General features: G+C 37.0%; 1 protein-coding gene across 1 annotated transcript in view; it reads right to left on the reverse strand.

Annotated features, from left to right (window-relative positions):
* Positions 1-27,500, reverse strand: part of LOC144957551 (glutamate decarboxylase-like) — a 44,684-nt gene that overhangs the window by 12,665 nt on the left and 4,519 nt on the right. The window contains exons 2-9 of the mRNA XM_078888898.1: positions 26,667-26,865; positions 26,193-26,323; positions 22,616-22,721; positions 17,266-17,356; positions 11,579-11,691; positions 8,352-8,467; positions 5,521-5,600; positions 3,522-3,693 (exon numbers count right to left, since the gene is read on the reverse strand). Coding sequence (XP_078745024.1) covers positions 3,522-3,693; positions 5,521-5,600; positions 8,352-8,467; positions 11,579-11,691; positions 17,266-17,356; positions 22,616-22,721; positions 26,193-26,323; positions 26,667-26,841 — 984 coding nt within the window. The 5' untranslated portion in view covers positions 26,842-26,865. The remainder of the gene's footprint in view (positions 1-3,521; positions 3,694-5,520; positions 5,601-8,351; positions 8,468-11,578; positions 11,692-17,265; positions 17,357-22,615; positions 22,722-26,192; positions 26,324-26,666; positions 26,866-27,500) is intronic.

Consider the following 27,500-nt stretch of genomic DNA (forward strand, 5'->3'; position numbering starts at 1 on the left):
TACATACAAATTTTTGAAACAATTCAATTATTACTTTTGTAGTTATTCATTATTATGTAAGATGTTCTTAAAACAAATAAAACACTGGAAAAAAAACGCCGACAATTGCTCACTTTTTCAAGAATTTTTGATATTTAAATAAAGAATCAATGAAATGAGATTTATTGATGTTAATTTTTGTCTTATTTAATAGAGAAAATACGATTTAAAAATGCCAAAAGTTAAAGAAGGTTGAAATTTGAAAGTACAGTTTTGAAACTACGTGAAGCCGGGTGGGCAGGGAAAAAAATTATCAAGAAAGAGTATTAGAGAGGAAGAGAGAGAATGAGAGAGTAAAATACACAAACACACACACACGCACGCACACACACACACACACACACACAAACAGACACACATGAGAGAGAAGAGAGAGAGAGGGAGAGAGAGAGAGAGAGAGAGAGAGAGAAAGAGAGAGAGATATTGAGAGAAAGAGAGAGCGAGAGGGGGGGGGGAGAGAGACTGCTTGTGTTAAGAGGACGCGAGGGAAATATAATAAAGATTGAAACCTGTATAAGTGTATGTGTGTGTGTGTGTGTGTGTGTGTGTGTGTTTGTATGTGTGAAAGAAACAAAGGGGAGACGGAGAGAGTGAGGTAGACATGAAGAAAGGGATGGAGGCGGAGCAAAGAATTGTAGGGATAGTTTTAAAAAAGCATTTTGATACAAAGTAAGGCATAGTAAATCAACTGGAAACATATTGACCAATGAGATTGCAATTAAAGAAATGGGCTGGTCAAATCAATCATTGCATTGTTTCCATTTTGAGTCAGATAACAGCTGGAGGAGGAGGGGTGGGGCTTATTGTGTAGTGACTTACATGAAAACATGTTATTGAATCTCTCAAGTTTTCCTTAGCGTTCCACCACATTGTTCATTGTCTAAAAAGACCCCCCCCCCCCTTTCTTTCAGTATACAAAGAAAGCACGACAAAACGAACATCTCTCTCTCTCTCTCTCTCTCTCTCTCCTTCTCTCTCTCCCTCTCTCTGTTTGTCTCTCTCTCCCCTTCATCTACCTATCTATCTATCCACCTATCTATCTACCCATCCATCCATCCATCCATCAATCCATCTATCTATCTATATGTCTGTCTGTCTGTCTGTCTGTCTGTCTATCTATCTATCTATCTATCTATCTACATATCTATTTATCCATTAATAGGTTTGTCTGTCTGTCTGTTTATCTATCCATTTCATTTTTTAGTTACAGTTCATTAATTTTGTTGAAGGCTCTATCTATTATTCTGCTTTTGTACTTAAAATTAAATGTTTATCCTACAACAATCTCTGTAAGTGTAAGATTAGGCAACTGTTGTCCTATTAAATCTTAGCATATCCTATAATTTCATGAATAATTAAAGAGGGACAAAGGAGGACGCCCACCTCAATCATTACCCAATACAGCTAGACACAGATATAAAAGCACGTGGTGTGTATCAAATTGCACAAACACACACGTATGTAACACACGCATGCTGACGTCATGAAGCATCGCCCGAGCATTATGGCCTACAGCCACAGGGCATGTGATGAGCGTTGACCAATCAGACTTATTCATTTGTCAGGTTGTCAGGGAAAAACCTAGACTTGTTTACAGTTTTTAAAGTTCATTATTGGTTGAACCATGAAATTGTGGAAACAGTCATGCTTTCTCTGAGATAGATAAAGACACGCCCTTTGCTGTGATATCTTACATCTTATTGGTGGAAAAAAAAGACTCGGTATTACTAAGCTTTGGAAAGGGTGGCTCTCTGAGAGAAAGTCAACTCTCGTTTTGAATGTGTCACTGATAGTTGCATTTTTAAACTTGAAATTTATATAACTTATCGTCAACGTTTATGTTGAATTATTATATTTTCATGTAGAAAAATTATTGTAGTTTCTGAAACAACCAAAAAGTGAAATTTGATAATTTTGACCATTTCCACTTTAAAACCGGTTTTCTTCGATTTCCAAATCCCGACTTAATACCGGTTCGAAGCGGAGGGTCCATAGTTGAGCCCGTGTACGCCTAATGTTTCTAAACAACGTGTGTTACATTGTAGCTCATTGAAATTGTTCCAAAGATGTTTCACATTTTTGGCAGAATTTTGAGAATCAACACTCATTAGGTTTTGAATATAACCATACACTATTCTTTCTTTCCAAACGAACCTCGGTTTCAATATTTCTAATGCAATCTTGTAATTACCCTGCGTAGGCGACTGTGAAATCTAAGATAGGTTAATATTGATATTGTCAATCAATGCCGCAAATGTGTCAAAAATGTTGGCCAAGAACAGAAATAAGCCATTAATTGCTCCAATATCAATTTTCGAAATATTTCATACGGGCGTCCGCCATTGTTCCGATAGTTTAGAGCCAGTGTTACTAAGTTACCATGCGTCATTAGGAAGGAAGTCACGTTACGACTATTGAATCCTATTCGCCGTCCTTCAGTTCTGCTACAAGACAAAAACGACATAGAAAATACAGAGAGGCAGAACTGAAACTTAAACGTAACACCTTGTTACCTCAAGGCATGAACTCGAGACTGGGACTCATTTAAATATTATACAACCTTTATCTCTTGTCCCTCTAACTTCCCCGACCACCCATCATCTATATTCCATATTACACACGACTATCACTACCACAGCTACTATTACTATTACAACAGCATCAACTACAACAACAACAACAACAACAACAACAACTACTACTACTACTTTTACTACTACTACTACTACTACTACTACTACTAATAATAATAATAATAATAATAATGATAATAATAATAATAATACTTCTACAACAACAACAACAACAACAACAACAACAACTACTACTACTACTACTACTACTACTACTACTACTACTACTACTACTACTACTACTACTACTACTAATACTACTACTAATACTCCTAATACTACTACTATACACTACTACTACTACTACTACTACTACTACTACTACTACTACTACTACTACTACTACTACTACTACTACTACTACTAACATCAACTACTGCTGCTGCTACTACTAATGCTACTACCATTAATAACAATAATAGTTATACTACTATCCCTAACTGCTTCTAATACTTTATTCCATTTCCATTTTATCAATATTCCAATATAGTCTATATTTTATTCTAATTTACACTCTATATTACATATAGTCTACTGCTTTTTAGATGTTTTCCTTAATTGCACACCGTTTATCAATATTTATTGTCAAATTGTAATTCGTACTTCCTTACAAAGAAATAGATATTCTATTTCCTCTCCCATCATTGTTTTTTTTGTCTATTCACCTTAACTACGCCATTCACACATATCTCATTCGTCCTCAGTGTTTCATTAATCGTGGTTTGCTGATAAAACCTCGAAACCTCCACAGTATGTCTTCGTCTAATATATTGAAACTTACAATTCAATACTTTAATTTTATTTCCGGCGTTTTGTAAAATTATCAATTCGTTTGAAGTTATTACTTACGTCGCAATGTAGCCACGCCCCCTTTTCTTGACAGAGGTCAGCGATATCTTCTATGGGGTCAAAGGCCCCCAAGACGGTCGTGCCACATGTCGCGTTGACGAACATGGGAACTTCGCCGGCTGCAATGCACGTCTCCATCTGACGTCGTAGATCGATCACGTCCACTTTGCCACTGAAGAAATGTCAATTTTATAAATCGTTAGCCTATATCTATGTGTGGCAAATGTGCTGGTATAGTGGTATGACACTCGCTTTCGGATCAGAAGGTTCTGGGTTCGAGCTCGTTCGACGCGTAGTTGAGCTCTTAGAAAAGGCTCTTTACTCACAGTCTCTCACCGTACTCAGGTGTAAAATGAGTATCTGGTCGTGAACAGTCTATGTCGGAAAAAAATTGTAATATCGCCTAACAAGCGTCATGTTTCGTTCTATATGTAAAGTGCTGTTGTTGGTCAGGGACCCCTTATAAAGCGCTTTGAGCACATTTAGTGGATCTTGCTCTATTTAAAAGCTCAAGTTTTTTTTATAACATGTAAACATTGGATATTTATTTGTAACGTGCATTGAGCATTTCACAATGATGAAAATGCGGGATATAAATTAATGCCATATGTTATTATTTGTTATTAAATAAATCAGACGTATTACAGAATGTAGGTCACACATAAACAATGTTCACACTGTGTGAAAACTCAGACAAGGGAGCTAACAAGTAAATTTCGAATGTTATATGAAGAACATGCAAAGTCAGAGGAGTATTGTCCCTTAAGATAAATTTTGCGAGTATTTAATTTAGTGCGGCTATGTGGTTTTGTGGTAAGACACTCGCTTTCGGATCGGAAGGTCCTGAGTTCGATCCTCGCTCGGCGCATAGTTGAGTCCTTGTATGATTCTAAGATGACCAGATAGTTTGCTGTATGTTGTCACTGTCATGTCGTCATACAAGAAAGGACCGACCGCTCTTTCCCTGGTCAGTTAACACCAGACATTTACTTTTGGTGAGTTGTGAGGACAATCGATAATTTCATATTGGTTTTTGTTTCCTCCAATGTCTAATACTTTGTTTGTGTACATATGTCCGGACACGTAAAAGGTTGCTTCATCGGAGAAGACAATGTTTTCAGTGAGTTGCTTCTCAAGGTTGGGGAATCATGTCGGACAAAGCTAAACTAAATTACAATTTAAGTCAAAATTCCCCTTTTCTACTGATTACGTCATAACTCAGCTATTTATGGGCGCACAGTTTTAAACTTTATATCAATGAAAACTTGAATAAATTCTGCACAAAAAAAAATAATTGAGCTTTATATAGCGCGATATCCACTAAATGTGCTCAAAGCGCGTTACAAGAGGTCCCTGGTCAACAGCAACATTTAACATGTAGGACGGGACATTCGTTATAAATTTACATATGGCAAAAAAAAAAAAAAAAACAACAAAAAACCGTTTGATTAAATCTCACTAAAGCTCTCGAGTTTTTCAAACCTGAAATGTGTCAATAATTAAAAAACAAACAAACACATACTGTATTATACGAATATGAATAAATAGGACAGATGAGTCGTGATGTCACATTTTTTCCGGTTCCAAACTCCTTGGAAGTGAGTATACAACCTGTCCTCCGGAGGACTAATAATGAATAGGCTACAAATATTGAATTATAAGGCGTCATAACTATTTTAGTAACTGGGCGTATAGGCAGATTCTTTGGAGTAATGGGACGTAAAAGAGCGAGGGTGGGTGGTCTTTATTGATGACCAGCATTTATATAGACTAGAAAATAAGATGTCATCACTCTGAAACCAGAAGATCAAATACATAAGGTATGTATCCAGTACTCTGGAAGAGTGGTTATACACTTCTAATGAGATTGGTTGTTGACATCAAACTATCATTCACTATTGCCAGAGAGTTTAAACTCATTTCTATCTGGAAGCGACTTTGCAAGATTTTGAAAATCACCTCCTCACTTCATCACATGTAATAAATGAGTAACAAGTACCTGTCCAAACTTTTCACATAGACCACGTGATCGGTGCCAATTCCCAAAATGGCGGCAGCTCTTTTGATGGAAAAGTGAGACTGTGGAATTATATAAAATATAAAGGAATATGTACGTGAATAAGGCACTAACTAATGACCTGCCGTCCTTCAATTATAGATCGATTTAAATGGCCTTCAACTTGGCAAAAACTTTCAAACCTGTGACCTCGGGAGGTCTTCCATCACATCCCAGGTTTGAGAGGTTTTTAAAAAAAACCCAACCAAAATGAGGGTTATTTAAATCGATCGATATTTGAAGGACACGTTTCCTGGTCAAATTTTTAAAATACTTGTTTTTCCAAAATGTGGAATTTAACTGGTTAAGGTGTAACCCACACCGGAGACTGACTCCGACGTCCCGGCAATGCCGTCCTCTGCCGTCTTCCGGATAAAGACGTCGGGTACGGACAAAATACTAAGAATAAAGAGAAGAGCCGCTAGACCTACCCATATCAAGCTCGACAAAACAAAAAAACAAAACAAAACAAAAAAACAAAAAAAAAAAACGGCAGATGCTCATAACATTGCCATCCGGAAGTATAACGGACCAACACACAAAGCTATGTGTAACCATGAACATTTATAGACTGGATAATACAGTTAAGTGAGAATTACTCATAAACGTGGATGGCAAAAAACAATAACAAAGGCTCGATTGACGTCAACTTCATTCTATCTATTAATCTGTTTAAATATAATATTGACGTCACAGTACAATTCGTAGTGTCAGGCTATAACCGTAGCCATCGTTAAGTTGTAGCCTGACACTGAAACCCAAAAAGAATGGCATTTTGACGTTATTATTTTGTCAGACTGTAACGAAACGATGGCTACGCCCTATCTCGATACCCTTTATGAATATTATGTACTAGCACTTTTGCAATATCGCTCACGTCTATTTATCTGTATAAATCTAACATTGACGTCACAGTACAATTCGTAGTGTCGGGCTCTAACTTCAGCTTGAGCTTTTATATAGCACAATATCCACAAAACGTTCTTAAAGCGCTTTACAAAGGGTTCCTGACCAACAGCAACACGTAACATGTAGAACGAGACATGACGCCTGTTAGGCGATATTACAGTTTTTTTTCGGACAGTGACAACGCTGTTGACGGCCAGGTACTCATTTTACACCTGAGTACGGTGAGAGAATGTGGGTAAAGAGTCTTTTCCAAGGACTCAACTATGCGCCGAGCTAGGCTCGTACGCAGGACCTTCCGATCCGAAAGCGAGTGTCATACCACAAGACCACATAGCCGCATAACGAAAGATAGGATTAGAGGGACATTAGTGATAACTTATCACTCAACTGGCAGTCTAAAAATACCAAAATAAAACCAACAACAACAAAAAAAAAAAAAAAACGAAACAAAACAAACAAAAAACAACTTATCGACAGTATGCGCTTGGCTAAGAAGCTCATAACATTGCCGGAAGTAAAACGGACCAACACACAAATTATAGTCGGGTTAATAGAGTTCAGTGAGCATTACTCATGAACGCGGATGGCAAAAAAACAATAACAAAGGCCGGAGTGACGTCATCTTCGATCTATCTATACTTGAGCTTTTATAAAGCGCAATGACCACTAAACGTGCTCAAAGCGTCCCGAGTCAAAAGCAACACTTGACATGTAGGTCGAGACATGACGCCTGCTGTTAAACGAAATTACAAATTTTTTTTTCTGACAGAGACAATGCTGTAAAAGCATTTTACTCATTTTACACCTGAGTACGGTGAGAGAAGCCGAGTAAACAGCCATTTCCAAGGACTCAACTATGCATCACTCAGAACGGGACTCGAGCCCAATACCTTGCGATCAGAAGGCGATTCTCAAACCATAAAACCACATAGCCGCACAAAGAAGAAAACAAAACAAAAGAATATAAAAACAACGAAAAACGACCCCCCCCCCCCCAAAAATAAAAACCAAAAAAAAAAAACAGCCCACAAAAAAACAAGAAAAAAAAAAACAAAACAAAACAAAAACAAAAACAGCCTTAAAAAAAACCCACCAAAAAAAAAATAATAAACAAAATAAAACAAAACAACCCTCCCCTCCCACCAATGAGCCGAGTGACGTCATCTTCATTCGTTCTTTTGATAGTATGCAGATGACGTCACTCAGGCCTTTGTTATTGTTTTTGCCATCCGCGTTTGTGAGTTGTTCTCACTGAACTGTATTAACCAGACTATAAATGTTCATGGTTACACAGAGTTTGTGTGTTGGTCCGTTATACTTCCGGATGGCAATGTTGTGAACTCCTTGGCCAAGCGCATTCTATCTATAGAATAGATAGTTCGAAGATGACGTCAATCAGGCCTTTGTTATCGTTTTTGCTATCCGCGTTTGTGAGTTGTTCTCACTAAACAGTATTAACCAGACTATAAAAGTTCCTGGTGACACAGAGTTTGTGTGTTGGTCCGTTATACTTCCGGATGGCAATGTTGTGAACTCCTTGGCCAAGTGCATTCTATCTATAAAATCAAAGCGGGTTGAGGCGTAGTCATCGTTATGTTCTCGCCTGATAATGAAATTCAAAAGGACTGGCATTTTGACGTCATTATTTGGCCTAGTGAGTTGTCGTTAGTAGTGCTCATTGAAACAAGTTATTTCATTGGTTGAACTATTGAATACAACTCACGATTTGTTTTCTTTTGTGGCCGAAGACTGGCATTTTGACGTCATTTTTTGGTCAGTGTCAGGCTATAACTTTACGAAGGCCACGGTTGAAGGTGGGGGTGGTGGGGGGGGGAGGCATTGGCGAGCCAACGTTTTATTTTTACCTGTTCTGAGGTGAACACCCAAGCCCTTCCAGCGTCTAAGAATCCACGCTCTTTTGTCTCTGGGAACATCCAGTGTCTGGCCATGAGGACGGCGTACATGTTAGCAATAGCTCCACCTGGGGATGGATGTTTTGGTGGTGGTCGTGCTGGTGGTTATCGCTGTGGTTGTGGTTTTCATCGTTGTAGTGGTGGTGGTGTTGAAAGTGGTAGTGATGGTGGTGGTGGAGGTGGAGGTGGAGGTGAAGGTGAAGGATTTTGTTGTTGTTGTTGTTGTTTTTGTTGTTGTTGTTATTGGTGGTGGTGGTGGTGGTGGTGGTCGTTGTGGTGGCGGTTTCCATCGTGGTGGTGGTGGTGGTGGTGGTGGTCACCGTTGTGGTGATGGTGGTCGTGGAAGTTGTTTTTATTGTTGTTGTAATTGTTATGGTGGTGATGATTGGGTTATTGAGTTATAATTTTGGTGGTGGCTGTGCAGTTGTTGTTGTTGTTGGTGGTGGCTGTTTTGTTTTTAATCAGATTACAACGGTCCACGATGATCGTTCGAAATGACAACACCAGGGGCATGGCTATATTGGTTGATTTGGTGCCTGGCGCCGATCCATTTTAAAAATGGATTACAGCATTTAAAAAATCAAAAACTGAGAAATGGTTTATGCCAATTCTTACTTATTTAAGTAAGTTTTTTCTTTAAATGTCTTTCTTTCTTTTGTATTTACAAATATAAATATAGCATTTTTAAAGTCATTTTCTTCTGATTCTGGCACCACCTTATACTGTAAGCATGCCACACCACTGGAGCTCACCTTATCATTGCTATAAATATTCACCCCTATACCTACGAACAATGGGACACACAATTGATGGTGCACCAAATTTAGAAATTGTGAAAACATTGAAATATTTTGAATTAATTAAGGCATGCATAAAAACAAAACAAAAAGAGGAAAGAATGGTGGAAGGAAAGAAAAACAGGAACAAAGTAAACATCACCAGACCTTTTCAACATATGTGACCCCTCGTCTCAAAACGGTATTATGTCGGGATGGACCAGATGCTAAAAAATCAAATTATAATTAAACTGGTAAAAAATATGAAACGTTGGTATTTAGCACAGTAAAATATGATATTACTTCTCCTCTATAAAGCACTTAAACTCAACTTAAGCATGATATTTGTGGCTACACGTTCCATTTTCAGCATCTTAATCATCCCGACTTAATACCGTTTTGAGACGAAGGGTCACATATTTAGTGAGATACTCGTAATATTCGAAGAAATTGAAGACATGAAAGGCGCGTAATTGGAGGGAAGAATATGAATAACATAAGATACGCAGACGATGATAGTCTGATGGCATAATCTCCAGAAAACGTACAGAAAATTTTGGATATACCTTGTAGAAAGCAAAAGCGAAGAAAAGGGCCTGAAACTAAATGTTAAGAAAGCCAAATGCATGGTGGCCTCATTGAATGACAACAACACGATCTTCCGCCTGTCAAACAAGTTAAGAAATTTAAATATTTAGGTATTATCATCGCAAAGAATGAAACGGTTTCTCCCATCCAACCAGCTTAAAGCAGTTGTCTGTGGTCTCATTCTTTCACGCCTCGACTATTGTAATTCGCTGTTGATGGGCCTTCCTGATAAGAAAGTTGACAAACTCCAAAAGGTACAGAACAGGGCGGCCAGAATGGTTCTGGGCATGGTTCTAGTCGACACGAGAAAACAAGTGAAAAAACTATGCTCAGAAGACTACACTGATGGCCGTTCGAGCCAGAATCTAATACAAAATTGCCCTTTTTTCTTTTAACGCACTAAATTCCCAATCTCCGAGCTACATTCAAGAACGTGTGGTCCCCTACTCCCCGATTCGCCAGCTTAGGTCATCGGAGATCCAGCTACGAAAAGTGCCAAAAACACAGCTTACTAATTTCGGCAATAGATCTTTTTATGAAGCAGGACCTACCATTTGGAACTCGCTTCCTTTGTCAGTAAGGCTCACAGGAAGCGTAGAAATATCTAAGAAATATCTAAAGACTCATCTTTTCAAAAAAATGTATCCTAGGCATTTTCTTATTGATGAGTAAATCATACGTTTTATTTATTTTTTGATTCCATTTTGTTGAATGTCAATTTCATTTAGTAAAACTTGCATAGTTAGTGTATGCCACTGTTGTGTGTGTCTGTTTGGCTCGGTATGAGTGTGTTTATGGTTTGATAAGTTCTATATTGTAAAGCGCTTTGAGTTTGAGGCTTCGGCGTTAATCGCTATAAAAGAAAATTTTATTCATATTCATTATTATTACAAATGACACACTAGACATAGAGGATATAAAACAAAGAACAGCAATAACAAAATATGTGTTTCATAAAATGCGACCAGTTGTGTCAAACAATAACCCAAAGTTGTAGACCAGAATGAAAGTAGTGGAAACTCATAAGATCTCTTTTATACGGTTGTGAAACATGAACCCTTGCCAAAGAATGTACTAGGAGGTTAGAAGCATTTGAGATGTGGATGTATAGAAGAGTGTTGAGGCTATCATGAACAGACAAGTATACACACGAGGAAGTGTTGGCAAAAATGAGAAAAGGAAGAATATTGTCACATACCATCATAAGGAGGCAGTTACGGTTTCTGGAATATGTGTGGGGGAGAGACGGAATGGGATGATCGAAGGAAAGAGAGCTAAAAAAAAAAAAAAAGAATGGGCTTTATATAGAACAATATCCACTAAATGTGGGGTCCCTGGTCAACAGCATCATTTAACATGTAGGACGGGACATGACGCCTGTTAGGCGACATTACAATTTTTCGGACAAAGACAACGTTGTTAAGGGCCAGGTACTCATTTTACACCTGATTACGGTGAGAGAATGTGAGTAAAGAGCCTTTTCCAAGGACTCAACTATGAGCCGAGCGCAAGGCTCGAACTCAGGACCTTCCGATCTAAAAGCGAGTGTCATACCACTAGATCACAAAGCCGCACAGCTACGCAGAGAATGACTTATTTAAATAACTTAAGAATGATCAAACGTGATTTTCGCAGACTTCCTGCGCACCGCAGTGGATCGTGATACGTGGAGACAGTTGACCGGCAACTTGAATACAACCACGACGGATGATGATGATGATGATGATGATGATGATGATGATGATGATGATGATGATGATGACAAGACCTGTTTGTGAGAACATGTCCCTTATTTCGCCATTACAGTACACTTACCTGGCGCCAGAATGCCGTCACCTTCACCTTCAGACCATCCAATAAGAGTGCGCATGCGTCGTAGAACCACTTCCTCCATCAAAGTGAAGACTGGTGCCACCTCGTAAGTAAACCTGGGACGACGGAAATGAATAGGTGCATCTTACAGATTGCCTAGGATTGATTTAGGATGTCTGTAAGTTCATGTTATCGACATGATGCATTTGTCATACTTAACTCTTTGAAACTAAAAGAAAACTGCCCCCCCCCCCAAAGAGAGAATTTATATAGCTTAATATCCAATAAACGTGCTCAAATCGCATTAAAACAGATCCCAAGCCAACAGTGGGATGCTATGCTTATGTCTTGATTGTGATTTCAAACTGACTACATAGATAATTAATTGTTCTCTTTATGAATCAGTTCATTTTGACTTACTTTTCTTGAGTGATTTTAATTGTAAATCTAGAATATTTTGACTATTTCGTTTTTTTTCTTTTTTAATGATGCTGACACATACTAAATGTGCAGCAAATACCATAAAACCCTCTAAGAAAAAAGAAAAAAAAAGAAAAATAGCACAACTGAAAGTAACAACAATGAAAAAACAAACTCTAATAAAAATATAAGCAAACCCCATAAAAACAAAACAAAACAACCCCCCAACCCCCCCCCCAAAAAAAAAAACCCCCACAAAACAAAACAACCCCCCCCAAAAAAAAAGAACAACAAAACAACAAATAGAAACAACAAACCAAAAGACCAAGAGAACATAAAAATAACCAAAAAAAAAATTAAAAAAAAAAAAATAATAATAAAATAAATACACAACAAAACAAACGAACCCCCCCCCCCTCTCTCCCAAACCTCGCCCCCCCCCCTCCCCCCCAAAAAAAAACTCCCAAAAAACACAAAAAACCAACAAAACAAAAAAATAAACAAACAAACAAAAAAGATATATACCAATATATATATATATATATATATATATATATATATATATATATATATATCACGGCGTCTAATCTGCACTATAAATCTGACCGTTTAGTTTCCCGCTGTTCCGAGCGCCGACGTAACCTCACCCGACAGGTAACCGGGGTCAACAGCGGTCAGCCGATATCAATTCCCAGAACGTAGATTTGACGTGCATTGGGTGATACCAATGGATGATTTCCGTACCAATTAACCTCACGATCTTCGTGACGATGCAATTCCACCCAAATGCAAAGAATTCTCGCAGACCTCCTCTTTCCATCGGTCCAATTTTTATTTCAATATCTCCAGTACTTATTCCACAAGCCGTGATTCAAATTCACATATTTTTCTATAACATTTAAATAAAATTACTTGTAATTACCTCAGGATTCTAAAAAAACGTTGCTATAAACTTTAAATTTTTTTTGGTGTGATTCACAAGGCACAAGTTTTACTACGAAATGAGGTAAGTTTCATTTACTCTTCAGTTTTCATTATTTTGTAATGATTATTTTTCCGCGGTAGGTCAGGTAATAATGATATTACCTCTTTAGCCTTGTTATTGAAACGTAATATTTCGCTGCGGTTTTATTGTTAATTGTATTTTTATTTTTTATTTTTTCAATGATGAGTTAATTTGATTTTTAAATTGCATAATTTGAATTATCTTGCTAATGTTTAATTTTAAATGACATTGTGTGTTGGGCCTCAACTTAGCTCAACTGCTTGTTAGAATTTTCCTGCCCCCCCCCCCCCCTTTCTTTCACCAAATTGGGTGAAGTATTTGGTTTTTCTTTTTCCAAATTTTATGTACGCTGTTATGTATGCATGGATATGAGAAGTAATACAGAGTGTTTTAAAACTCATTTTATTCATTAATTCACTATATCATTGCTTACATCGCTCAGTCAATTTTGAATTTCTCTTACAGCATGGACCACACAATTGCAAGTCTTAACCAAGCAGTGAATTCATTATGTAGGACATGTCGTGGTATGCTTTGTTTAACACAGAAATAGAAACGTGCCCGCAAGAAACCATTTAAATGTTCAAATTATTCTAATAACATTCTTTTAGTCTATGGGACTGACACGGCATTGGACAAGCAAGGAGCACACTCATACTTTATGTGTAAAAAGTACACATTATAAAGCACATTGAACACACGACTCATTAGCTTCTTTGTATTTTCTCATTGCCAAGACGCTAATAATAAATAAATCAACCTTGAAACGGGTTGCACTTGCATGTTTGATATCGACAGAGTAGAATATAACAACAAACTCCAAAACGCAGGAGAGACTTTCAAATCTCATGCACGAGCCACTCACCCTCAGGGATGGTCTTATTGCCTCTGAATTGGACAGAATACCGCATTACACAACAGGCTTACCACAGCAGATCATTCATTGGCAACCACTGCCACAAATACTAACAAGAAAAAGTCTACACTTACAATTATCCAACAAACAAAGAACTGCACCCACGACCCACTCATCATTGACGACGCTTGCAGTATTGGATTAATTTTCGACAATATAAACAAGGCCTATAGTCATGTGCACAACTTTATTTCACACACAAAATCGATCAAAGCAGACACGATCCAATAATTCAAAGTGCAATAAAACATTACACGGATACATACAGAAAATATTTTCCAAACAAAATAATCCCAAAACAACACCTCCTTGAGTACCAGTGCATACCACACATCACTCAATATAAGTTTGGACTTAGACTTCTTGGAGAACAAGGCACAGAGACCTGTCACCAAACAACAGCAAAATTGGAAAAAAAAAGAGCATCCGGCATTATCAATGATATGAATAAAATGCGATTTGTCATCAACGCAATTCAGTTAAAGACCAGCCCCAAACTACACTGACGAGTTTGAATGCTCGTAGCGGATATATTTGTGTTGAGGAAAAATACGTTTTTTGTGAGGAGAAGTATTTACATCTTCTCTTTATAATACATAAAATTCAGACAAATCCATAGCAACGTTTTTTTTTCTCTAATTTTTGAAATGTTGCACCCGCTATATTTTTTGTGTAATTTGTTACCGTTCATTGATAACTTATATTGAGAAATCTAGTAATACTATGAAAAAATAAAAAACACACAGTAAAAGTAGAAAATATAAACTTTTATACCAAGTAGTGATATTTCAACTCATTCAATATGGGTGTCTAACAGACAATAAAACAAAACATTGTTAAATTGAGTGAAACGGCAATCCCCGTTAGGTAAATTCCTCTCGGTGATTGACCGCTCACCGTGACCGGGTCAGCAGGTGTCAGGAACGGGATCCCGTCTCAACTAAACTGTTGTCGTTGTGTACGCTGTGATATATATATATATATATATATATATATATATATATTTATATATATTTATATGCCGGGGCTGACTGTAACAGCGATCATATACCTGTGCTATGCCCCATACGAGTTAAATTGAAAATCTGCAAAAGAGCAAAGGCTAAACCTAAATACCAACTAGACATTCTCCGGGAAGAACAGAAGATACAGGAAAAATTTGAACTATCAGTAAGAAATAAGTTTGAAGTGCTTGGAGAACTAACAGATATAGAAGAGAAATATGAGCAGTTTAAAGACAGTGTTGCTGCATCATTAGAAGAAAATGTTCCAACCACACTTAAGTTGCAGAAGAAGAAATGGATTACTCCATAGATATTAGAACTAATGAATGAGAGAAGAAAGGCCAAACATCAGGAAGAAAAATACAAGACTCTGAACAGGCAGATAAAAAGAAAATGCAACGAAGCTAAAGAAGACTGGATAAATGAACAATGTCACTATATAATGTCCTGCAAAGAGAAAAATGGCAAATTCTTCCATCAGAAAATCAAAGAAGTGACAAACAAAACTAAATCAGGTGCTAAAAGTGGATGCATCAAAGACAAGCGTGGAAACACCATCATGGACAAAGACTGCATTCTAAACAGATGGTCAGAATATAATGAAGAACTTTTTTTTGATAATCCAGGAGAAATGCCTATGATAAAAGAACTGGAAGGGCCTTCTATAATGAAAGATGAAGTTAGGAACGTCATGAAAAGCATGAAAAATGGAAAAGCTGCAGGACCTGATGCCATAACAATTGAAGCCTTGACTGGCCTGGGTGAATGGGGGATTGAATTCATCACAAACCTTCTAAATCAAGTTTAATGCCAACTGATATGAAACGATCCATTTTTATATCATTACCAAAAAAGCCAGGGGCAGTTGATTGTGAACAACACAGAACTATTAGCCTAATGAGCCACCTCACAAAAATCCTTTTGAAGATAATTTTACTAAGAATAAGAAATAAACTACGACCTGAAATTGGGGAGATGCAATTTGTTTTGTTGAGGACAAGGGTACCAGAAATGGAATATTCACATTATCAATGCTGATGGAAAGATGTATTGAAGTAAATAAAGATCTGTATATGTGTTTCATCGACTATTCAAAAGCCTTTGATAAAGTACAACACGAAAAACTATTCAAAATTCTATCATCCTTGGACATTGATGGTAAAGATTTAAGAATATTACGGAATTTGTACTGGGAACAAGAAGCAGCAATGCGTGTTGACAACGAGCTAAGCAGTTTTACACCTATTAGAAGAGGAGTTAGGCAGGGGTGTGTTTTGTCTCCAGATTTATTCAACCTCTATAGTGAAATGATATTAAGAGATATCGAACATAAGAAGGGGGTGTGTATTGGAGGAAATAATGTAACAAATCTGAGGTATGCAGATGATACGGTTCTACTGGCAGAATCTGAACATGAACTATAAGAATTACTGGATGTTGTAGTCAGGAGTAGTGAAGATATGGGACTGGAACTGAATATATCTAAAACAGAATGTATGACGGTATCTAAAAATAATAACCCACCAGCCTGTGTAATAACAAGCAGAGGACAAACAATACAACAAGTTGAATGTTTCAAATATTTAGGCTTCGATGTAACATCCAATGGAAAATCAGAATGTGAAATAAAGAAAAGAATAGGTATGGCGAAGAATGCATTCAACCAGCTGCATACAATTATGAAAAACAGGAATATTAGCATGAAAACAAAAATCAAAGTCCTGGATTGCTATGTACTGTCTGTGCTGCTATATGGTTGTGAGAGCTGGACCATAAACAAGAGCATGGTTAAAAGACTGGAGGCAGCGGAAATGTGGTTTTACAGAAGAATGATGAGAGTGTCATGGGTGGAAAGGAAAAGAAATTAAGAAATTTTAGAAATAGCAAACAGAAAAAGATCACTGATAACAAAAATCATCAAATGCCAAATGGAATTTTTAGGACACATTATCCGCCACCCTGGTTTGGAAGTACTCGCCTTGACTGGAAAGATAAATGGAAAAAGAATAAGAGGAAGACAAAGAATAACTTATTTGAAAGGGATAAGAACTTGGACAGATGAAGCTGAGAAAGGTGGCGCTGCTTTAATAGAATTGGCAAGAGATAGATCAGCTTGGCGGAAGATGACCTCCGACGTCTGCTTCAGATATGGAACTACATGATGATGATGATGATGATATATATATATATATATATATATATATATATATATATATATATATATATATATATATATATATATATATATATATACAAAACAAAACGAACAAAGCCCACCATGTAAACGATTTAATTTGTTTTTTTTTAAAACTGATTCCAATGAATGTTCCCCCCCCCCCCTTACATGTTGGTGTTAGCTGTTCCTGTCAGCCACGTCGCCGCCACGCCGATCGCGTCCGCTCCTGTGCTCAGTTGGTTCAAGAAATGGGGGTGGCCTGTACGATTATAAAACAATATTATTTTTAAAATAATGTAATATGTGACCCTCCGTCTCAAAACGGTATTTTGTCGGGATGATTCAGACCCCAGAAATTGAACTCAGAGATAGAATGATGAGAAATTGGACCTTAGACGTTTTTGTAAGGCAAGAAATGGTATTCACACTCCATCATGACGTGCAGAAATTAAACCCAAGTTTGATGTTTGTGGCAATGAATTCAATTTCTCTCACCGAGTGGATCCCGACATAATACCGCTTTGAGACGGGGGGGGGGGGGGTCACATATAATAATATAGTTATTACAAATCAGTTGGTTTAACTCACTCAAACCTAACACAGATAATATCCGTAGTTTACCCGGGTTACTTTTACCCCATGCCTATTTATTTACATTTTTCTGAGACAAATTATAGGCGTAAATAGTATCAAAGCAAATGCTTTTAGTTTTTACGACATGTTAATGAGATAAAAAAGTTAGCCCAGGATAGAGAAGGATGGAAACTGTTTGTCTGTGGCCTATACCCTGACCCAGGGTGAAAAAGGCAATGATGATGATGATGAATGATAGTTGAATAAAACTATCTATGTACATGCTCATTTTAATACATACGTTCAATTTTGAAAAGTAGCAAAATCTCTAGGATTGAGTGAGTTAATCTTATCATCATCATCATCATCATTATCATCATCATCATCATCATCATCATCATCATCATCATCATCATCATCACCATCATCATCACCATCATCATCATCATCACACATCATATATAATAATAATAATAAATAATAATTAATAATAATAATATATAATAATAATAATAATATATCTTTATTGTCCCCCAAAAAGTGGCAATTTGTCATTTGGTTACAAATTTATAACAATACAATATTTACATAGACACACTCACACAAGATGCACACTAGTAACATAGCAGGTGTTGTAAAAAACAAAACAAAACAAACAAACGGCATCAACAACAACATCGCCATATCATCATCAACATCATCTCATCATCATCATCATCATCATCATCATCACTCATCATCATCATCATCATCATCATCATCATCACATCTCATCATCATCATCATCATCATCATCATCAACACCTTCTATCATTTCTACAATCTTCATCATCATCATCATCATCATCATCATCATCATCATCATCAATCATATTCATCATCATCATCATCTCATCATTCACCATCTATCATCATCATCATCATCATCATCATCATCATCATCATCATCATCATCATCATCATCATTCATCATCATCATCATCATCATCATCATCATCATCATCTCATCATTCTCGGAACGAATGTCCTCAGAACGGTTTTCTAAGAACGATATTCTGAGTCGGATTTTCTTAGAATGAGTTTCTCAGATAGGTTTCTCACAACGATTTCCTATAGGTAGAGTAAAATCGACGTCACTCAGCTTTTTTGTTATTGTTTTAGCCAGCCAGTTCATGAATAGTTTTCACTAAATTAAATTAATCAAGACTATAAACGTTTAAGGTTACACATAGTTGTGTGTGTGAGTGTGTGTGTGTGTGTGTGTGTGTGTGTTTGTACGGAATATCCGGCTGGTATTGTTTTGAGTTTTTTTTCTACATTAAACGCATTGCATCAATTATTCTGTTTTCGGAACAATATGTTTAATAGGGTTCAACAGCCGTGACGTCACTTCCCTCGTAATGACGCATAGTAACTTATTAACTGGTTCTAAACTATCGAAACAATGGCGGACGCCCTTATGACATACTTCTCCGACGAGCATAAAAGTGTATCCCGAGGAGAAAAACATTATAAATCTGATCATGTTTTGACTTTTATACATTCTGATCACATGAATTATGAAAAAGTTCTAGCCAGCATGAAGAATAAAAAGTACCGATTTTCTTTGTTAATAACCAAGCTGCTGGTTGCTAGCAGGGCGGACGTGACATCAGACTATTGAATCCTATTTCGTCACAATAATCTGTGAAGTTAATCAAATTTTTTTGTCGGAGTGAAATGGGATTAAAAAAAAAAGAAACTGATTTTCCATCTACTTTACCACAAAATGTAGGTGGTTCCAAATGCTCAGTTGGAAGAGCACTAGCTTCTAACGCAAAGGGACCCAGATCGATTAATAATAACAATAAGCATCTTTATATAGAGCCTTTTGTCGAAACCTCAAAGCGCTTGAAACAATTCAAATGCAATTCAACTAAAGTATCATAACAATTAAGAGCATAAAAGGGCATCGATACATCAGCAATATAAATGCCACATACAATACATTTAAAATTCAATTAAGTAAATATTTTCTGGAAAGGTGTGTTTTGAAAATGTCTATTGAGCTTGAAAATCTCACAGATTGAGGGAGATCATTCCAATTCGTGGGTCCGAATTTCATGAGACCTATCGCCAAAATATTTGTTTAGTTTTAGTAGATGCTAACAATTTTGAATCGTGGGATCTTACATTTCTCAGAGGTACGCATAGTTGATTCCGGGTAAAGTCGAGATACCCCCCCCCCCCGGCCCCCCACTGTTTTATCAGTGCATGTGAGTGTGTATGTGTATGTGTGTGTGTGTGTGTGTATGTGTGTGTGTTTAAATGGTGCATGTACCATTCATTAGCAGGATTATTCCACGGGGAATACAGTGGTCTTCAAGTCTTGATTGGGCAGTACAAAGCGCACATATTCAATAGGTAAAGTAAAACTCTATGACCCTACAATCTCAATGGTGTTATGTTGGTGTGATTTAGATACTAAAAAGGAGATTTTTGTCAAAGACATATTTAAAGACATTAACCCTCTCCTTACCAACTATAGGAAAATCATCACATTCGTTACGATACAACCAACATTTTTCTTATTCAAATTTCTTTTGTACATCATAACATTTAAGGAAAATGAACAGTGTGTTGTAGAGCATGTTTTGCTTAAGAAATTATTTATCGCAAAATTTTACTGCTATTGTGTTTGAGTGATAAAAATATATTTTTGTGTTAGTTGGGTGTGGAGCTTTGGGGAAAATTCTGAAAATGGCTGGTAAGGAGAGGGTTAAATCTGTTTTAATGATTGTTTATAGATGATGAATACAATTTCACTCTGACAACACTAACACACACACACACACACATACACACAAACGCACATTTTTTATTTTTTTATTGAGCTTTTATGTAGAGCAATTTCCACTAAGCGTGCTCAAAGCGCGTCACAAGGGGTCCCTGGCCAACAGCGACACATAATACTTAGGACGAGACATGACGCCTGTTAGGCGATATTACATTTTTTTTTTGGGACAGAGACAACGCTGTTAACGACCAGACACTCATTTTACACCTGAGTACGGTGAGAGAATGTGAGTAAAGAGTCTTTTCCAAGGACTCAATTATGCGCCGAGCGAGGCTCGAACCCAGGACCTTCCGATCCGAAAGCGAGTGTCATACCACAAGACCACATGGCCACACACACAAACAAACTTGAGCATAGCCACTAAACGTGCTCACAGTGCAAGGTGTCCCAGCCAACAGCAATATTTAACATGAAGGACAAGACATGACATGGCGCCTGTTAGGCGATAGTACATTTTTTTCCGGCCAGAGACAACTCTGTTAACGGCCAGGTACTAGAATGCGACTAAAGACCATTTTTCAAGTAATCAACTATGCGCCGCTCAGAGCGTGACTCGAACCCAAGACCTTCCGATCCGAAGGCGAGTGTCAAACCACTAGACCACGACATAGCCGCACCCCAAAAAAAAATGTCGATGCGAACAAGATTCATGAAATTCAATTTTAAGCTCAAGGTATAAAATATGCCCCCTCGTCTCAAAACGGTATTAAGTCGGGATGATTATGATGCTGAAAATGGAATTTGTAGCCAGAAATATCTCGTTTAAGTTGAGTTTATATATGCTTTATAGAGGAGAAGGAATATCATAGTTTACTGTACTAAATACCAACGTTTCATATTTTTGACCAGTTTAACTATAATTTGACTTTTTAGTATCTGGTCCATCCCGACATAATACCGTTTTGAGACGAGGGGTCACAAATGGGACCCTCTGCCTCAATTCAGTATTCTGTCAAAATTGTCATTCAAATGAAAACGGTTAGTACCTGGCCGTTAAATCAATTGTTGAACTTTTTTAAAGCGCAATATCCACTAAACGTGCTCAAAGCATAAATATCATCTTTCTGTTATTATATACTACTGTTATAATTTATGTTTAGAAAATAAAACAAAAAGTCCCCGGTTTGAGTGTTTTTGCCGAGATGAGAGTCATTTAACTCTCTCCTTACCAGCCATTTTCAGGATTTTCCCCAAATCTTCACACCCAACTAACACAAAAAATGCACTTTTATCACCCAAACACAATAGCAGTACGTTCCTGCCATACATAATTTCTTTAGCAAAACATGCTCTACAACACACTGTTCATTTTCTTTAAATTTTATGAAAAAATTGAATAAGAAAAATGTTGGTTGTATCGTAACGAATGTGACGATTTCCTATACTTGGCACGGATAGGGTTAATTTGAAGGACGAGTTTTCTGGCAAAATTTTTAAATATGTGTTTTTTCCAGAGTACGGCAGTACTGGTAAACTTCCCTCCCTCCAATTGGCTGGCTGGTTAGCACTGGACGTCCACAGAGATCAGGCGGTACACGCTGAACCGTGCTTGGAATAAAAATGCCATTCATCCGTTTGTTAACAAAACACCATAATTTAATCTGATCAGAAAACTCTCTCTTTAATAATGTGAGACCTTGTGGTCTTGTGGTAAGACACTCGCTTTCGGGTCGGAAGTTCCTGGGTTCGAGCGTCGCTTGGCGCTTTGTTGATTACTGAGTCCTTGGAAAAGTCTCTTTACTCACATTCTCTCACCGGACTCCGGTTAAAATAAATACCAGGTTTTTATACCCATCTGCTCTATTCAAACGTTCCTATCTCAACAACAAGTTTATGACTAGAATTTTATATATTTTGTTTCAAATTTTCAGCCATAAAATAAATAAGCTTTGCATGTCACGTTCTACATGTTAAGTGTTGCTGTTGACCAGGGACCCCTTGTAAAGCGCTTTGAGCACATTTAGTGGATATCGCGCTATATATAGCTCAATTCTCTTTTTTCATGCTTAAAAGCTAGAAAATCCCAAAACTTAAAAAGTAAACAACAAACTTTAATACCGTTTCAAGCAGAGCGAGTGACAAATTCGTCACTTTGAAAATGTTACTTACCGGTTTTGACGCAATATTTGAGGGTTTCTTTGCAGTCGCTGAGAATCTGTTCCAGATCACGTGGTTCAGGATATATGCCCAAGCAGTGTGACATCATTTCCTTTAGCTTCAAAATAATATGAGAAAAGTCTAAATTTTGTTCGGCTTAGTAGTGGTCTTGTGGTAAGACACTCGCTTTCGGATCGGAAGGTCCTGGGTTCGAGCCTCGCTCGCTCGGCGCATAGTTGAGTCCCTGGAAAAAGGTTCTTTACTCACATTCTCTAACCGTACTTGGGTGTATAATGAGTACCTGACCATTTAACAACGTTGTCTCTGTCCGAAAAAAATTTGTAATGTCGCCTAACAGGCGTCATGTCCCGTCCTACATGTTGCTGTTGGTCAGGGACCCTTGAAAAGCGCTTTGAGCACGTTTAGTGGATATAGTGCACTATATATATAAAACAGCTCAAGCTCAAGCTTAAGCCTCTCCTTGCCAGCCATTTTCAAGATTTTCCCCAAAACGTCACACCCAACTAACACAAAAATAGATTTTTTATCATTCAGACACAATAGCAGTAAAATTCTTGCCATACATAATTTCTTTAGCAAAACATGCTCTACAACACACTGTTCATTGTCTTTAAATTTTATGATGTACAAATGAAATTTGAATAAGAAAAATGTTGGTTGTATCGATTCATCAATATTTGAAGGACGATCGAATATGTGACGATTTTCCTGTAGTTGGTAAGAAGAGGGTTAAAATGAGAAGAGTCTAAATTTGGGATTGTTATCTGAAACAATCATGACCTGAAGCATGATTCAGAATTGGTAACAAAAGTGATGTCAACAAACTGGTCCAAATCTGATTGGAAGTGTAAAATCACTGTTTCGAAGGACTGGATACATACTCTGTGAAATTGATCTTCTGGTTTTAGAGGGATGGAATCTTTATTCTAGTCTAAATATATTCTGTGTCACATGACAATGATTCACATTTATTCTATTGAAGTTTTATTTTTAGTAAGAACGGAGTTCATCCGTAGCCATCGTAAAGTTAGAGATAATATGCGCTTGGCTTAGAAGCTCATAACATTGCCATCCGGAAGTATAACGGACCAACACACAAAACTCTGTGTAACCATGTACTTTCAAAGTCTGTTTAATACAGTTGAGTGAAAGTTACTCATAAGCGTGGATGGCAAAAAAAACAACAAAACAAAAACAATAACAAAGACAAGAGTGACGTCAACTTCATTCTATCTATAGCCTGACACTGACCAAAAAATGACGTCGAAATGCCAGTCTTTTGCCACAAAAGAAAACAAATCGTGAGTTGTATTCAATAGTTCAACCAATGGGACCACTTGTTTCCATGAGCACTACTAACAACTCACTCGGCGGTGCAAAAACCAAATAATGATGTCAAAATGCCAGTCTTTTTGGGTTTCAGTGCCAGGCTATAACTTAACTATGGCAACGCTGACACTGACCAAAAAATGACGTCAAAATGCCAGTCTTTTGCCACAAAAGAAAGCAAATCGTGAGTTATATTCAATAGTTCAACCAATGAAATAAATTGTTTCCTTGAGCTCTACTAACAACTCACTAGACGCTACACAAACCTGAAAAATGAGGTCAAACTGCCAGTTCTTGAGGGTTCTTGTGTCAGGCTATATATGTTAACTATCACTAAGGTTAATCTCACTTCAATTATATTTCGGTAGGCTTAGAAAAACGCTACCTTCTAATGTTATATTATCATTCCTTTAATAGCCTTCTTTTTGAAGTTATTTCAAATCAGTGAATACTTTTCTTTCTACCTTCTGCCACGTAGCCACTTATTATAAAAGCTGATTGAATTATCCTTCCTTACTCATTTCTATCAATAACTTATGCCTTGACGGCCAGACCATTCCACTCCTCGTATTACTTATAATGTTTTAAAGATTTACATCTTGCTATCGGGATTTAGTGAAAATCTCCATTATTTGATTTTCACTATCAAGACGCTGGAACTTCATTGGTCACCTTTGCTAGCCATAAACTGTCGAGATTGTCGTGTCCGGATCTTGATGAATGTACCCTCTGTCTGGAAGTAGGACTTCACAAGTACGAACACCATTACCCTCAAAATCACAGAAGTTACGTAATATTATCATGTTATCATTTATTGTGATCACTATTTATTTATAAGGACATTCATTTAAATTAAATTTCATCTTTCTAAATTCAAATCATCTTAAAACAACTCGTCATTTGTTAATCTTTTTTAAAAAAGTACTAGTATATTCTGGCGGCCTTATTTGTGACCCTCCGTCTCAAAACGGTATTATGACGGGATGATTCAGACCCCAAAAAGTGAATTTAGAGATAGAATGATGAGAAATTGGACCTTAGAAGTTTTTGTAAAGTAAGAAATAGTATTTATACTCCAACATAACGTATAGAAATTAAACCCAAGTTTGATATAATTTGTGGCAAAGAATTCAATTTCCTAACCGAGTGGATCCCGACATAATACCGCTTAGACAGGAGGGTCATATTTATGACATCTTCATTTGATGAGTGTAGCCGAGATAGCACTTGAGCGCCCATTAGACCATGACAGGACATGCTGGTACTCAATAAAGACCATCTATCCTCACCCTTTTACGTCCCGAAATTTCAAGAATCTGTCTGTATATCCTGCTACATAAAGTCTTGTCACCTTATAGATAGTATGCGCTTGCCTAAGAAACTCATAACATTGCCATCCGGAAGTATAACAGACCAACACACAAAACTGTGTGTATCCATAGTCGGTTAATACAGTTCAGTGAGCATTACTCATAAACGCGGATGTCAAAAAACAATAACAAAGACCTGAGTGACGTCATCTTCGAACTTTTATAATCTAATATGCAAAGTATTCATTACTCGTCCTCCAAAGGACTGGTTACATACATCCTTCCAAGGAATTTGGAACAGGAAGAGTAAAAGGTTTGACGTCACGACTTATCTTCCCTAGTCATTTGGTACCTCCTAATTCATCCCGACAAATTACCGTTTTGAGACGAGGGTCACTATTATACTTAGAGCAGAATTTTTCTGTCTGAATAGTTTTGAGACGAGGCTAATAATAATACTTAGAGCAGAATTTTCCATCTCAATTGTTTTGAGACGAGGCTCAGAATAATATTTAGAGGAGAATTTTCTTTCTGAATTATTTTGAGACGAGGCTCACAATAATACTTACAGCAAATTTTCTTTCTGAATTGTTTTGAGACGAGGCTTCAATAATACTTAGAACAGAATTTTCTATCTGAATTGTTTTGAGACGGGCTCACAATAATACTTAGAGCAGAATTTTCCATCTCAATTGTTTTGAGACGAGGCTCAGAATAATAGTTAGAGCAGAATTTTCTGTCTGAATTGTTTTGAGACGAGGCTCGAGGCTTCCAATAATTCTTAGAGGAGAATTTTCTTTCTGAATTATTTTGAGACGAGGCTCCCAATAATACTTACAGCAAATTTTCTTTCTGAATTGTTTTGAGACGAGGCTCCCAATAATAGAAAGCAGGGTTATATATCTCAAAAGAGTTAGAGAATGAAATACCTGGTGTGGATGGTGAAAGTCCAGTACTTTTGTGCTCCGGTCATTCTGAGAGGTCAGATAGTTGGTCAGCATCTCACATACAGACTGAAGAAAATCGGGCAGTTTGGTTTTCTCTGACATATTAATCAGATCTGTGAAAGTAGATCAATATTATTGATGATATTCCAGTAATGGTTCGAGCATTACTAAGATCCTGTGTTTTTCAAAGAATTATAACACAGATTGTCGAAATAAACACAGTGTATCGTCAAGTGTAGTAAATCAATTCCTCTCATTATTGTGTCAAAATATTGTGGTAAATGCTCACAAACTGTATGATTGATCAATAGGGCAGAGAAGTCGTGACGTCACATATTCTCCTCTTCGGGTTCCAAACACCTTGGAAGTTTGTATGTAGCACATTTTAGTGGATATTGCTCAACATAAAAGCTCTATTTAAAAAGAAAAAAATTCACGAGAAAACCAAGGCCTTACCGGAGAAAAAAACGCCCTCCAGCTTAGACCAATCGGGACTGTGGTGAGTAGACATGGTTGCCTCGGATTTGCAATCCAGGCCATTCGATGTCTTTGAGGTCACATCGTTCCTCAGGACATTTCCCTCTGTCACGTGATATTCCGGTTGTTTCGTCATATCCTTGTTTGACGTCATATTTGGGTCGGTGCAAATATGTTTCTGTGGTACAAATATATTTAAAATAGATAAATAAATATGCCTTCATTTGCTATTGTGTGTGTGTGTGTGTTTTGTATGTGTGTGTTTTGTATGTGTGTGTGTGCTTGTGTGTCGCTGTGCGTGTGTTTGCGTATGTGACCGAGAGATTGTGTGTGTATGTGAGTATGTGAGAGAGAGAGATAGATAGATAGATAGAGATAGATAGATAGATAGTAGATAGATAGAGAGAGAGAGAGGATAGATAGAGAGAGATTATATATATATATATAGATAGATAGATAGAGAGAGATAGATAGATAGAGAGAGAGAGAGATAGATAGATAGAGAGAGAGAGATAGATAGATAGAGAGAGATAGATAGATAGAGAGATAGATAGATAGATAGATAGATAGATAGATAGATAGATAGATAGATAGAGAGACATAGATAGAGAGAGAGAGATAGATAGATAAAGAGAGAGAGAGAAAGATGAGAGAGAGAGAGAGAGGAGAGAGGGTGAGGAAGAGTGAAAAGAGGGTGTTCAATATATATATATATATATATATAATATATAATATATATATATATATATATATATTTATATAATTTACAAAAGAAATAGACAGTTTGAATTTTCTATTATCTCACTTAAGAGA

This window comes from Berghia stephanieae, chromosome 12 (genome assembly GCF_034508935.2).
Source record: "Berghia stephanieae isolate SIO BIC M18660-M18661 chromosome 12, UCSD_Bste_1.3, whole genome shotgun sequence".
In the NCBI taxonomy this organism is placed as follows: domain Eukaryota; kingdom Metazoa; phylum Mollusca; class Gastropoda; order Nudibranchia; family Aeolidiidae; genus Berghia; species Berghia stephanieae.